Genomic DNA, 14,134 nt, shown 5'->3' on the forward strand with positions numbered 1-14,134 from the left:
ATACAGATTGAGCAGTAAAGATAGAGGTGATCAACCTTCTAATTCTTGGCAATCAAGCCTGAGCCAGTTAGCTGTTTTACAGCGAGAATCGGCCGCGTGGTTTCGGCTCTTGTTACTCCATCGTCTGGTTGACTTCCGTGCAGAGACGCGGAACGTGGGTCTGCCATGTGGGTCAACCCTATTTCAATCCAGCTTAGAGTTGAGACGAAGATCGATGCTTGTGGATTTCTAGTCAAATTTGGTGGACATTCTTTCATTTCCTATGTGCCCGCTATTCCACCAGCCGTACGGATGTTTCTCGGACCTGAACGGGTTTCCCGCCTTCTTGATGACGAATGCAGTCTACAGCAGACCTGACGCTCATGTCCTCTCGCACCTACTTCCGCTTACACATCTTGTTCCATACATTTGAGGTCTCCCATGAAACCTGGGCAGGTCTATAAAGGGGGCATTAGCCCTCATTCCCCATTCCCAGTACAAAGCATTTATCTCAACATCTCTTAAAGATTATTGCCATGCGCTCGTTCAGCACTGCACTCTTTCTGGCAGGCACAGCTGCGTCTGTTGCTGCTGTCCCTACCGCCACCTCATCGTCCCAAAGCGCCACTGTTACTCTCGACTACTGCACCCTTGCTCCTGCTGCTGGAAACAGCTCAATCGGTTACTACAAGTACCAGAATGTTCGTTTCGCCGCGGTTCCTACTGGCGATCTTCGTTTCGCAAAGCCGCAATGGCCTCCTGTTGAGACGGCCATCAACAATGGCAGTCTTGCCGAGTCTGACGTAGACTGTGCATCCACGGAAGACTGTCTCTACATGGATGTCTGGGCTCCGGCTGATGCTCAAGGCCGGAGCCTGCCTGTGATGCTCTGGACCTACGGCGGTATGATATTCCGCTTGACGCCACCTCACCGTTGCTCTAGCTAACCGGCAATATAGGTGGTTTCACTGCAGGATCTAAATCTCAGAATACGCCCGAGGGCCTATTCGATCTCTCCAAAGACTTCATCTTTGTTGCGCCTAACTACCGTCTTGGATTCACCGGCCTGGCGAACGGCCCCTCCTTAGCTCACCAGGGTGGCACTCCCAATACTGCCCTGTGGGACGTTGAGCACGCCTTCAAGTGGGTGCACAAGTACATCAGCGTCTTCGGTGGAAATCCCAATGAGATCACCGCTGTCGGTTTCTCGGCCGGTGGCTCCATGCCCCTGTTCCAGATGACCCGCTTTGCCGGCCATGCCGAGCAGCTCTTTAGCCGTGCCTACATCATGTCACCGGGTTTCGTCCCCGGTGCTGGTCACGAGCACGGAGAAGCGTTCTACCAGAACGTCTCCAAGGCTGTCGGTTGCACTGGAGGTGACCTGGACTGTCTGCGCAGCGTTGCCTTCACCAACCTGACCGATGCTGCCAACGACGTCTACGAGGCCTATGATTACCAGTTCCAGCCCCGGGTGGACGGCGACTTTGTGGCGGACACGTACGAGGCCCAGCTGTACCAGAAGCACTTCAATTTCAGCGGTCCCGTGGTCATCTCCCACGAGCAGCATGAAGCCAACACGGGGACAGACGAGGGCGAGACGACCATCTCCTCCGAGCAGGACATCATCACGAATCTCCGCATTTTCTTCCCTTCAATCACGGACAGCGTCATCCAGGAGGCTCTCAAGCTGTACCCTACCTCCAGCTACTCGAGCCAGGCGCTCCGGTTCGCAGATATGAGACAGTCCTTCGATCTGACCGCTCACAATTTCGCCCTGACGGAAGCCATGAACAACAACACCTGGAACGCCATGGTCGCCCTGAGCAAGGCTACCCACGGCACCGACCAAAGCTACTACTGTATGTTCCGCTAGCACCCACCCAAGGACCCCAGATACTGACGAATACTGTAACAGGGTACTCTACCTACTCGCTTTCTTCCTCCTCCTCCAGCAGCAGCAGCAGCAGCACCTCCTCCGGCGCAGGTGTCACCATCTCCAGCGACTCCAACGTCGACTCCACCGTTGCTGTACGTACCACTCCCCCCCTCTCGCTACACTTGTCAGGCCTACCCCCAATACTCACAATTTGAGCCTCCACAGCGCAAGATGCAGAAATACCTCCTCTCCTTCGTCCTCACCGGCAACCCCAACACCAAGTGGGCCAACGACAAGCTCTACTGGCCCAAGTACCTGAACGGCTCTTACACCGCCACCCAGCTCGTTCTCAACAGCACTATGTACCTGACCCAGGACGATTTGGCCAACGCCCGCAGCGTGTTCTGGAACAAGGCGCTGTGGTACTAGACTGGAATTGCCTTGTGCCGGAGATATATAACTTTGAGAAGACCGGTCATGTGGGATGGCAGTCTAACGCGGTTCGATTCTGAATCTTCTGTATAATCTAGTGTATATCAAATTTACGTTCTAGTAGATCGATAGGGTATTTTCTGGCTAGGAATCCACAAATTCGCAGGTAGCCGCTATACTTACACTGTGACCATCAATCTCAACCGCGGTATCCAGACATAGCATTCGAGATCCAGTGACCTACACATTCTTTCAATCACCAAAGGAAAGTCCCACGGTCCCACCACGCCATTAACCAAGCTGATCTATTTAGAGAAGAACCGCCCATCCATTCTATACGATCCCCACAAAAGTGTCCCGCTGACTCAGCGGCAGCTCCGATCCAGCTTAGCGCCATCACTGGGGTACATGGGGGACATGGGCATCATATCTGGAAGCCTCGTTTTCACCGCATCGGTCTACGTAATAGACATAGAAACACTCCTACCTAGTAAACATGTTCGAGATTCGAAAATATGATAAGTCAACCGTACAGTCTGACCATATGAAGACGCTAGGTCTCTCTTTCTTGATACGGGGTTGGGAAATGATGGCTTTCCTTCCACCTCTCGAGCAGTACCGGTACTATGCATCAACGGATGACGCAGAGATGATCCAGGTGTATAAGCTTGTTTCCAGAGCGTCACTTGGAAGATAAGTCCTTGTAAGGCATAAGAAATGATATGGCGTGACCATCTCCGATGTCCTGAGACATGTTGCTGGACACCAGGCCCAGATTTGATTATCCAACTCCAGAATGCCATGCTTAAGGTCCCAAAACACAACTTCATCCAAGCCTACCGGACCGCCCAGCCAAGTAGATCTATCGCGAATCACCACAATGCATGAGATGCTTAGCAAGCGCACCCACCGTCGGATGGGCGAACAAATCCGCGACGGTGAAATCGACGCTGCGTGCCCGCGCCCGCGCTACCAGACCCATCCCCAGGATGGAGTCGCCGCCCAGACCAAAGAAGTCATGGTCGACCCCGAACTTCGCGGGGGCGATCTTCAGAGTGTCCGCAAACAGCCGATGCAACACCTCTTCAGCTGAGCTGGACGGAGCCCGCTTCTGCAGGGTGGGCGTATCGAGGTATGCCTCTCGGGGCAGTGCGGCGGCCATGCTGCGGAGCTGGCCGCGGTCCAGCTTGCGGGACTTGCTTAGAGGAAATGAATCTACGCATAGGAATGCTGTCGGGATCATGTATGTAGGCAAAGAGACGCGCAGGGTGGTTAGTGCTGTGGCGATTTGCGCCTGGAGAAGGGAGGGACCTGGTTTCTGGGGGATCTGCTCCCGCGGACGGATGAAAGCCGTCAGGATTGGCTGCTTTCGGCCGTGGGATCGATCATCGTTCGGGACCACGACCTCGGCCACGACCTCGGCGGCGTCAGGAAAACTGCGGCGCAGGTGGTATTCGACCTCGCCCAGCTCGATACGTTGCCCGCGCAGCTTGATCTGCGTGTCTTTGCGGCCGATGAACCGCAGCGTTCCGTCTTCTGCGTATTGGACCAGATCGCCGGTGCGATAGAGGCGCGAATGGGCGGTTTCTGTGCGTTGGAATCGCCGCAACCACGGTGGGTGCGCTTCTGGAGAGATAAAGGAGATGGCCGTCTTGGTCGGGTTGTTGAGATATCCGTAGCCTACAATTGGGCTTTCCACTACGAGCTCTCCCACGGTTCCGATGGGAACTAGTTTGTGGACATTTTTTGTGTCCACGACCCAGCACACTGCGCTGGTCGGAGGCCCGACGTTATTCGGATCGCTTGGGTTATTGACATTCTGATTCAGAGTGGTAAGGATGGCACACTCCGCGGGGCCATATAAGTTCAACAGGTGAACCGCTGATGACCACGTCGAAATATCCTCTGGTGCGATAGGCTCTCCTGCTAGTACCAGCGTCTTCAGCGATGGAACGTTTCGAGGTTCGATAATGCGCGCTACAGACGGCGTTAGGCATGCCCAATTGGCCTCGAGGCTACTGATGATCTGCACAAGGTCTCCTTCTCGGTCCTTGGCAGAAGGAATACAGACACAACCGCCAGCCACGAAGGTCAGCAGATGATCTGCGATGCTGATATCAAAAGCGTAGGCGGCGAATTGAAACACGCGGGAGGTAGCATGCAATGACAATGCGACGCTGTTGGCTTTGGCACTTGTGCACCACGACTGGTGCGATATAACGGCGCCTTTGGGCTTTCCCGTCGAGCCCGAGGTAAAGACAGCGTAGAGGGCATCTCTGGGCTTGACCCGTGACTCGAGAATTGTGGGTTCAGTCTGGCTCTGTGGCCACGATCGGTGAGAATTGCCCAATATGATAGACAACTTTGCAATTTGACCTGCACGAGGTGCATTCTTTTCCGAGGTAATAACAAAAGGTGCTTCTGCATCATCGTATATCCCACGAAGTCGTTGTACTGGATGAGAGTCGTCTACAAGAATAAATGCGCCTCCGGCCTTCATCACTGCAAGCATTGCGATGCTGGTCCAGCATGACTTTTCGAAAAAGAGAGGAATAAACACATTAGGACGCACGCCTTGTCCCTGGAGGTAGACAGCCATCTCAGATGAGATTTGTTCCATTTCCCCGTAAGTGAAACTGCCATCCCAAGCGCACACAGCTGGAGCGTTGGGCTGCGCGAGACTTCGCTTTCGGATCCACTCGTGAGCACAGATCTCCACTGTCTCGGGGAGCGCGGTATTCCATTGTTTCAATTGCGACCAATCTTCAGGACAGATAGTGTCCAGCTCACATAGGCGAGCTTCTTCAGACCCAGCAGTCAGAACTCGCATGATATGTCTAAGCTGCCTCAACACTCGATCCATTTGCACATTCGGGATAACGTGCGGATCGAAAGTCGCCTCGATCTCTATTGAGCTGGGCCTCTGCTGACAGATCAAGGTAACTGCGTAGGAACTGAAAGCTCCGGTTTCTGAGCGGTCCTGTTTTTTAGAGAACATCCAATCACTGCCAGTCACTTCGGGTTGGATGACAACATGGCTCTGAAAATCACAAGCTTTGCTAGATCCCTGATTAAGGCGTCGCAGGTTTTGAAGTCCTATGTGCTCGTATGGCATCGCGGCAATACAAAACTCCCGCAACTGCTGAAGACTGTTCTTCACAGTCATTTCTGGATCGAGATTAAGTCGCAAAGGAATGGTAGCGATCGCCGGGCCAGTCAGATCCTCGACGCCCAGCACGGGAGCACCACGTCCGCTAACAGTGAGCCCGAAGACGACATCAGCGGTCTCCGTATAAAGCGAAAGGATGATTCCCCATGCTAGCTTGAGCTTGTCAGCAAGCGTATAATCACTTGCACCCCGGTGGTCTACGGGAATATAGATTGGATGCATTTCCGTAGACTTTGGGATGTAGGCTGGAGAGGGTAGCGAAGGGAAGCTGGCACTCTGCACATCAGTGAATCGGCCTTTCCAATACGCCTCTCGCTCGGTAGTCGTGCGCCCAATGTACTCAATCAAAGGACTGAATGGCTTCTCTTCCAGTGTATGTCCATTATAGGCGGCTTCAAGGTCGCGAAGAAGCACGGGAAGACCCCAGCCATCGGACAACGCGTGATGCACAATCAGTGTGAAAACTGGCAGCTGTAAAGCAGATTCTGTATTGTGAAGATGTGCACGAATCCAGGGCTGCCCGAGCTCGCAGGCAAGCGAGCCGTTTGTTGACCTGAACCCTTCTCCGTCCAGCGAGCTCACATCCAACGCAACTGGCCTCCGAATTACTGCCTGGTAGATCTTGCCATTGCTGGTTTGTATAAATAGGGTTCTTAGAATTGGGTGGGCGTTGACCAACGCATCCCATGCCGACTGGAATCGGTTAGTATTCACCTTCGCAGGCATTTCGTACCGAAACACGCCAACATAGGAGCCCGGTCTTTTAGCGGCGAGAGATATGAGTCCTTCCTGCAACGGTGTACAAGGGTACACGTCCTCAATTTCTGATTCGTGGCTGAGCCCGCACTGCTTAACGGCCGCTGTGACAATCTGCTTGCAGTCTTCACTGGCAGGAACCAGAGAGAACGGCTGGCTTGCGTTACCTCTCGAGACAGTGCGAACCCGGATCGCCATGTCTTCGAGGGCAGGGTGACCATATAAATCGCCTATGTCCAATTCCAGGCCCTCTTTCCTCGCTAGACCGGCCAGCTTCATCGCCGCGACAGAAGTGCCACCAAGAGCAAAGAAGCCGTCTTGAAGACCAATCTCATCCACTGGAATCTCGAGTACTTTCGACCACAGCATCTGGAGCTTCCGCTCAATTGGTCTGGAAGGCCTGCTATTCTCGACGGCATAGTTGCCGCTATACCTGCGGAGATCATGTCGGGTCAAGGTCGCTGCCAGATTGCGAAGCAATTTCCGGTCACCTTTTCCGTTGTTCGTGAGAGGCATTGACACCAAAGGTAAAAATGCGCTAGGAATCATGTACTCAGGAACCAGGCCGGATAATTTTGCTTTGAGCACCTCCACGTTGGTGCTCAGATCATCCGTCGGTTCCTCAAGCCATTCCGCTTTGGTGACATGCGCTGTTGTAGTGCTTGATTTTAGGACAAGAAACGCAACGAGGGATGAGGCTGAGGTCTCATCCGCGACATGGATCATATCTACCACAACATCCACGGCGCTTGGAAGCATTGATCGAATATGATGCTCAACCTCTCCAGTGTCCAGACGCTGGCCGTGGAGTTTGATCTGCGTATCCTTTCTGGCAACGTAACGGATCGCGCTGTTCGCGGCGTCGAAAACCACCAGGTCCCCTGTCTTGTACATGCGATCACCTTGGCGTCTCAACATCTTGTGCCACGCCGGGGGGCCGATGAACACGTCGGCTGTCCGTACCGGATCATTGAAGTAGCCGCGGGCGACCATGGGTCCCTCTAGCAGCAGCTCTCCAACCTCCCCCGGCGGACTCAATCTGTCATGGTTGTCAGGGTCAACGACCCAGCAATTGACTCCAACCCCTCGTCCCAGATCTGACGGGTCAGGCCGGACTCCTGGCTGGAGGGTTGTAGCCATGCAGCCGATCGTGCATTCAGTGGGACCATAACCGCTGATGCACTGCATACGCGACATCCATTTCTCAATGTCCCCTTCTCGCAGAGCCTCACCTCCAATCACCAGTGTTTGCAGGGTGCCTAAATCCTCCGGCTCCAGCACCCTTGTCAACGAGGGGGTCAAGAAGGACCAAGTGCAGTTGAGCCGGCGACATGCCTCGGCCAGATTGTTCTTCCGCTCAGCCTCTGACGGTATGCACACACAACCGCCCATAACCAACGGCGCGAAGATATCCAACAGCGAGGCGTCAAACGCATGGGACGCAAACTGGAAGACACGGGTCTTCTCATGGATGTTCAGCGCGGCACTATTAGCCAGCACGCTAGTCGATAGAGATCGATGCTCGATGACCACCCCCTTCGGCTTGCCGGAAGTCCCGGACGTGAAGACTGCGTAGGCGGTACTGGTGCAGAGAACCTCTGGCTCCGGGTGCAGCGTGGTTGGGCCTCCCCCAAGAACAGCGGCATCGTCATCACCATCAATCACGACAATCGTGTCGGCAAACTTGACCTTCTCGGCCGTGGCCTTAGTGGCAATGATCACCTTCGCTACGACTGCTCGATAGGTCTCCTCTAAGCGCTGGGTGGGATGGGATGGATCCAATGGCACAAAGGCAGCCCCTGCTTTCAATACGCCCAGCAGTGCCACGGGATACCAGCGTGACTTTTCCGAGCACACTGGGACAAACTCCTCGATTGCGACTCCGAGGCTCAGTATATGGGACGCGAGGCAGGACGACAGGCGATCGAGAGTAGCAAAATTAAACTGTCCATTCCAAGCGGATACGGCATCGCGTTCAGGGTGTGTAGCTGCCTGTTCGTGAAACAGTGCATGTATGCAGACGTTGGCGGACTGATGCGTCGGGGGGTTGAAGGAGTCTAATTGCTGTAGCTGCTCCTGGTCGACTTCGGTGTCGCCCACTAACTCTAGCGATTCTCGTTTATTGTTGATTGTCTTCGCGGGTTTGTTGAGCTCTTGAGGGGTCGCATCTTCGAAAGTGCCGACTCTTGTCATGTTTCCCGTCAATGTGGTCTATTCTAACCTGCGAGAAGAAGTTGTTGTAGCGTATGAAGAGTATGGCGCAGGCGATGAAGGCAAGAATATCTTGGAAGGATTCACCTCTATTGGAACGGTAGCTGTTGACTATAAATAGGGACAAACTGTCTGTCTCATCGCGAGAGTCCAGGGAGTTCCTCATACTGGTATCGAGAAGGAGTAAGGTTAGGTTTCTTGAAGTTGGAGAAGTTGGAGAAGGTGAAAAAGGGAAGAAGGAAGATCTTGCGTGGCGATCAGCAGCTGCCTTGTTTCTCCTCCTTGTATTCGACCACACCCACACACACCACATGTTCAACTCCAGACCGCAGGAATACGTACCTTGATTCTTCCAGACGCTGATTCAGTCGATCCAAATTAGCGACAATCCACCAATCCGATGACTCTTCGACGATTTCCATGCGGAACCGGTCTGAACAGGGTAACTGTGCGCAATGCATCCCAGGGAAGACGATCCTCTTCAGGCATGCAGTAACAACTAGTTCTATGGCTTGATGACTTAAACAACGGCAACGCACCTAATGGGGTATTTCTGTACTGCATTGCCGCTCACGAATGGAGGATTTAGTCTCCACATGCAGGATACTAGCATGTCCATCCCGGACCCCAGCCCACGACTGCTCTTCCTCGGGCACTTCAGCAGTGTTTGGCGCAGACCTCTACCAGAAATGAATCAAGTCATGACGTATTATGGTAACTGCCTTACATACCTAGGGATTTGCCTGAGTCAAGAACCCAATTCTCATACGGCCAAGCCTAAACAGCCTGTCAAGGGAATTCCACCGGGTGGCATGAATGTACGTCAATCTTCGACTGTTATATGCCATCAGTAGCAAAGCTCTGTGTCAAACCTGTCAGATCAGATGACCTCTCTTGGGCAGCATGAGCGTGCAGCAGACATAGGCACAATTCATCATATGCAGTCAGCATACAGGACTGCGCTGCCATCATTTTCATTCTTGACGAAACACAACGCCAGTCATCAACTTTAAAAACGACAAGCTAGACATTTCAGCTGAAGCAAACCAACTCGACTCTCTATAGTCGGAAGGCCACTGATCAATCGGTTGAAATGTCTACGACCACTGTCTGCGAAGTTACTGGACCATCCTCGGCACTATCGCTTGATACGTGGCATCCAAAGGAACCCGTTCTTCGCGACATTCGAAAGTCCTTGGAGCTTCTCGACCTGAAGTCATGCGTTCTATCGGGTCTATCGCAGCCGCGCAAGGCGATTCCGTCGCTTCTCCTCTGGGACGAGCAGGGGCTCAAAAACTTCAATGAGTGGACCAAATGCCCTTACTACTATCCCAAGTCAAAGGAGATGGAGATTCTCGAGACGCACAGAGACAGGATGGCGGGTGCTCTACCGGATAGCTCTGCGTTGGTCGAGCTAGGATGTGGGTGCGTTTGCCCGGGTTCAAGATCCCAATTCGATGAATCATACCCGTTGTCTGACCTCGTCTTAGAAACGTTCACAAGACCTCTATCATACTCTCCGCCCTCGCTAGACAAGGCAAGGAGGTCCAATACTATGCCCTGGACGTCTCGGAGGCAGCGCTGCGCACCAGCCTGAAAGCTCTGCAAGCAGAATTCGACCACTTCCCGAACATCAGCATTTCCGGTCTGCTCGGCACATATGATGACTGTGTGGACTGGATCGCCAACAACACCGCTAGTCTCCACACACGCTCAGTCACCTTTCTCTGGGTCGGCAATAGTGTAGCAAACCTCTCCAAGACCGAAGCAAGCGACCTAATGGGCCACTTCCGTCAGGCCTGCGCCGTTGCAGGAATGCATTGTCACTTTTTGATTTCTGCGGACGCCTGTGCCGAAGAGAACAAGCTGCTCAAAGCCTACAACCCTGACGGGGGGCTATCGTCCCTCTTTCTCCGCTATGGCCTACTTCATGTGAACAAGCTGCTCCGGGCGGACCTGTTCAACGGCGTGGTCTGGAACTGCCTTCTCGAGTACGACCGGGAGGAGAACGAGATTCTGACTTTCTATTCCCCTGAATCCGATGTCACACTGTCGAGCGGCGCAAAGTCAGTGACAGTACATCACGGGGAAAAGATATTTTTCTTCCGCAGTGGCAAATGGAATGGAGAACAAATGAGAAGCATTGCACAGCAAGGCGGATTCCAAGTTTCGCAGGTATGGGGAGACGCAAAACAGGAGTATGGTAAGCTGAGCCCAAAGGTAAATTTCCAGGATGGATGATGTACAGCTACTGACGGATTTCAGGATTCTATCTTTTGTCTTCGTAGCGGCATCTGCAACATACCTTACTTCTTTCATAGTTTCAGATATACGGCTATATTCATGATAAATTTCCAATTGGCACTCCAGATCGCAGTCGATAGATTTGAATACCAGTTTCAGCTAGCAAATTGTCCTCGGTACACTTTTGCATGCTTATCATAGCGGAGCTCAACACTGCAAACCCTCCTTGCAGTGTGAACTTGTAGAGTAGAACGATGGCACTTCACAGTCCTTCTTAGTAGGAACCTTGTGAACGGGCAAATGTGTATCCAAAGTGAGCGAAGTCTCGCCCCAGCGGAAGGGTCGACTGACACCCGAGCTTTCCGTAAAGACCGGATGCCCCTTGCATGAACCATTCCCACAACCACCCGTGGCAGGGAAACATGTAACACAGTATGCAAGACAGGGTGCTCGGGCCAGGGAAGCTTTTGTAGCACAGCATGTATCGAACAATTTTCGACGTCATCTTAAACCTTATTCATGAAGAAGTTAGGCACAGGCAGAGAAATACCTCAGGAGACGGAAACGTGGACTGGTCCGGCAAATAACCTTAAAGCATTCCTGAAAGTTAGTCTGAGGAGGCACTGAATAGAGGAAAAACAGGGAATCGGGAAACCCATTCTGTAGAAGAGGGCACTACAGGTTTGCTCGGCCGAATCGATGGTTTTCGCGCACTTCCTGCGTTCCAGTACCAGACTAGACAAACAGGTGTATGCACGCGTCAAATGGGCGGCCAGACCTGTCTCGAAGTTCTTGAGTCTCGATGCAGAAGAAACATGGGTTAACAAGACATCTGGTGGGTCTTCCCTCGAACCCGGGTCTGTGTGGGAAACAATCCGAAGTAGGTATGTGCGATACACGGATGATCAATGTCAGCAGACCTCCGTCCACATATGTTGTACTCGAACTAAGCTGGTTGCCTTTTTAGCCCAACTCAGAACTTGGCTATAGCCTTTGAATCTTGGTCGGGCAGGTATTATGACAACTTCCCTTGTCCGTTAGAATGCCACTGCAGGTAACACGTTGAATACTAAGTACGTCGGTGAATTGACCCGACCAATAGTCCTAAGGCATAAAGAAGGAAATCTGTTCAGTCTGAGCTGGGGGAATTGGTGTGTTGACAATCACAATGCAGAGTGCATCATTCATCTGCATCAATTCAGACATAAACACGTACAAGAAACGGACTCGTGCACTTTTGGTGAACGGGAAAACCAACGTGGAGAGGCTGTGGCACGTAGACCAAACCCCGAGATTATCGTGAATTGCTCGACCTAGTTCGCATATAATAGAAGGCAACCTGTTGTTGCTATAGACCACACGTTAAGAAATCATAAGCTTGAGGTTGCCGTCATCACAGCATAGACCATGGTGACACATTATTGGGCGGCGGTAGCTTCCATAGCTACTGTGTGCGTCTTCTTCTGGCTCACGTATACCAAAAGACGGCCAGGCCATAGGCTTCCCCCGGGCCCCCGGGGACTTCCATTGATAGGGAACCTTCATCAATTTCCTTCCAGCTTGGCCAGATCAACTTTCGATGCATGGCACAAGCAGTACGGGCCGATCGTGGGCCTGTCCCTGGGGCAAAGACCCGTCATTATTATAGGCAGCGCTTCGATTGCCAATGAGTTATTTGCGAAGAGAGGTCGCATCTATAGCTCTCGGCCTCGAATGGTGATGGCGTTAGAGAACCTATCCCACGGGATGCACACGGTTTTCCTACCATATGGGCCGCAGTGGAGGGCGCACAACCGCATCCATAAGACCATCCTAGCACCGAGCAAGGCCTTACATTTCCACGAACTCCTCGAGGCAGAAACAAAGCTGACTCTCCGCGACCTGCTGCACGGAAAAGACTGGAATCAAAGCATTGTGCGCTTCACATCTAGCGTCGTGTACAGTCTTGCGTATGGTCAACGCCTTCAAGGAGATGAGCCGGAGATCCGGGAGATGTCTGATTTCGTTGAGGAGACCATGCGTGCAATCTCTGGATCCTGGCTGGTAGATATCCTACCCATCATCAATGAACTTCCCAGCTTGATCAACCCATGGAAGAGATTTGGGAGTCGCTTTCATCAGCAAGCCATGCGGATATTTGCAGAGAGCAGCCGACACGCCATAAGGACTCCAGGCTGGAACTTCACAAAGCATGTCCAGACAAAGGAACGAACCGGCAATTTCAGCGACGAGGAATTACTCTATATAGTCGGTGTGCTCTTCCAAGCCGGCATCGACTCCACGTCCACAGCCTTCCGATATTGCATCCTGGCATGCATCTTGCACCGTGACAAAGTGATGAAAGCTCAGCAGGAGCTAGATGCTGTGGTTGGGAAAGATCGTCTGCCCGGTCTGGATGATATAGCTGAGCTGCCTTATACGAAAGCCTTCATCAACGAGGTTCTCCGCTGGCGGCCTATCACGGTCGGATCGTTAGCGCACTGCAGCTCCGAGCACGACACGTTCACGGGCTATGATATACCCAAAGACTCAGTCATAATACTCAATCATTGGTCAGTCGTGATGAACACCGATACCTACGGACCAGATGCCGCCTCCTTTCGTCCAGAGCGATGGATTGAAGATCCCAAGCTGCCGCTTCTTGCATTCGGCTGCGGGCGACGAGCCTGTTCGGGACAGTATCTGGCTCAGAAGGAGCTTGAGATCTTGATCCCTAGTATCTTATGGGCTTTTGATATCGAGGTCGGCTCGGCGGATGGGATGGAGCTGAATTTAGATCCTTGGAATCTTCTGGAAATTGGCGGACTTCTTCGACCGCCTCCATTTCCAGCAAGCTTCATCCCTCGTGACAAAGAGAGACGGGCGCTCATCGAGCGTGAGTCTGAGATGGTAGATGCAGCGGGCCTTCAAGACATTTTGGATCGGATCCAAGCACGTGTGGATCGTGGCTGAGCAGTTTATGATGAAGTATCGGCGGGTTAGAAAGAAGAGAAGAGTAGGAAAAGAGTAGGAAAAGAGGAAGCTGGGAAGAAGAATGGGAAGGAGGCAGGCAGGTCCGGAGAGACTAAGAAGCTCGGAAAGTGGAAGTAGAGCTGGGGTACCTGTAAGGAGGCTTTGGAGACATCCGTAATACCTACGTGTTTTGTCAATACTCTGTACAGCCACTACATCCCACTTAGTTATCTTGCACCAGTCATCAACCTCTCACTCCTGGTTCAACCTCATCCCAGCTTTCTTCCCCAAGATAGCCATCATCTACAATCTCATATCAATTTTACCCCCCGACTAAGCACTAGGGAGCTTCAGAAGAAGAACCGCAACCTTGACTATACAACCGTTCCTGGGGGATCCCCCCAGACCCCTCTCTTTTCTCGACAGTAGCTGTCACGACAATCGCCAACCTTACATTGATCCATGTCTCAAGTCCAAACATGAATCACTAAACCAATCAAGACAGCACCACCCCA

At 52.5% G+C, this 14,134-nt stretch overlaps 4 protein-coding genes across 4 annotated transcripts; 3 read left to right on the forward strand and 1 right to left on the reverse strand.

Annotated features, from left to right (window-relative positions):
- Window positions 1–204: 204 nt before the first annotated feature.
- BO86DRAFT_438743 (alpha/beta-hydrolase) lies at window positions 205–2,284 on the forward strand (the record flags this gene model as incomplete). The annotated part of the gene is made up of 4 exons (XM_025676135.1): window positions 205–882; window positions 939–1,838; window positions 1,895–2,007; window positions 2,081–2,284. Exons 1-4 carry the CDS (start codon window positions 516–518, stop codon window positions 2,282–2,284), a joined length of 1,584 nt encoding a protein of 527 aa, XP_025531220.1. The 5' UTR covers window positions 205–515.
- Window positions 2,285–3,365: 1,081 nt separating this feature from the next.
- On the reverse strand, window positions 3,366–9,516 carry BO86DRAFT_438751 (acetyl-CoA synthetase-like protein; the record flags this gene model as incomplete). Its single annotated transcript, XM_025676136.1, has 2 exons — window positions 3,366–8,296; window positions 9,453–9,516. Coding segments are annotated over 2 exons (4,995 nt in total), but the record flags the coding sequence as incomplete, so codon positions are not given.
- On the forward strand, window positions 9,517–10,770 carry fmpB (N-methyltransferase fsqC; the record flags this gene model as incomplete). Its single annotated transcript, XM_025677015.1, has 3 exons — window positions 9,517–9,848; window positions 9,914–10,626; window positions 10,745–10,770. 3 exons carry the CDS (start codon window positions 9,517–9,519, stop codon window positions 10,768–10,770), a joined length of 1,071 nt encoding a protein of 356 aa, XP_025531222.1.
- Window positions 10,771–12,074: 1,304 nt separating this feature from the next.
- On the forward strand, window positions 12,075–13,956 carry BO86DRAFT_445815 (cytochrome P450; the record flags this gene model as incomplete). The annotated part of the gene is made up of 2 exons (XM_025676474.1): window positions 12,075–13,542; window positions 13,847–13,956. 2 exons carry the CDS (start codon window positions 12,075–12,077, stop codon window positions 13,954–13,956), a joined length of 1,578 nt encoding a protein of 525 aa, XP_025531223.1.
- Window positions 13,957–14,134: the final 178 nt, after the last annotated feature.

This window comes from Aspergillus japonicus (genome assembly GCF_003184785.1).
Source record: "Aspergillus japonicus CBS 114.51 unplaced genomic scaffold BO86scaffold_6, whole genome shotgun sequence".
NCBI lineage: Eukaryota > Fungi > Ascomycota > Eurotiomycetes > Eurotiales > Aspergillaceae > Aspergillus > Aspergillus japonicus.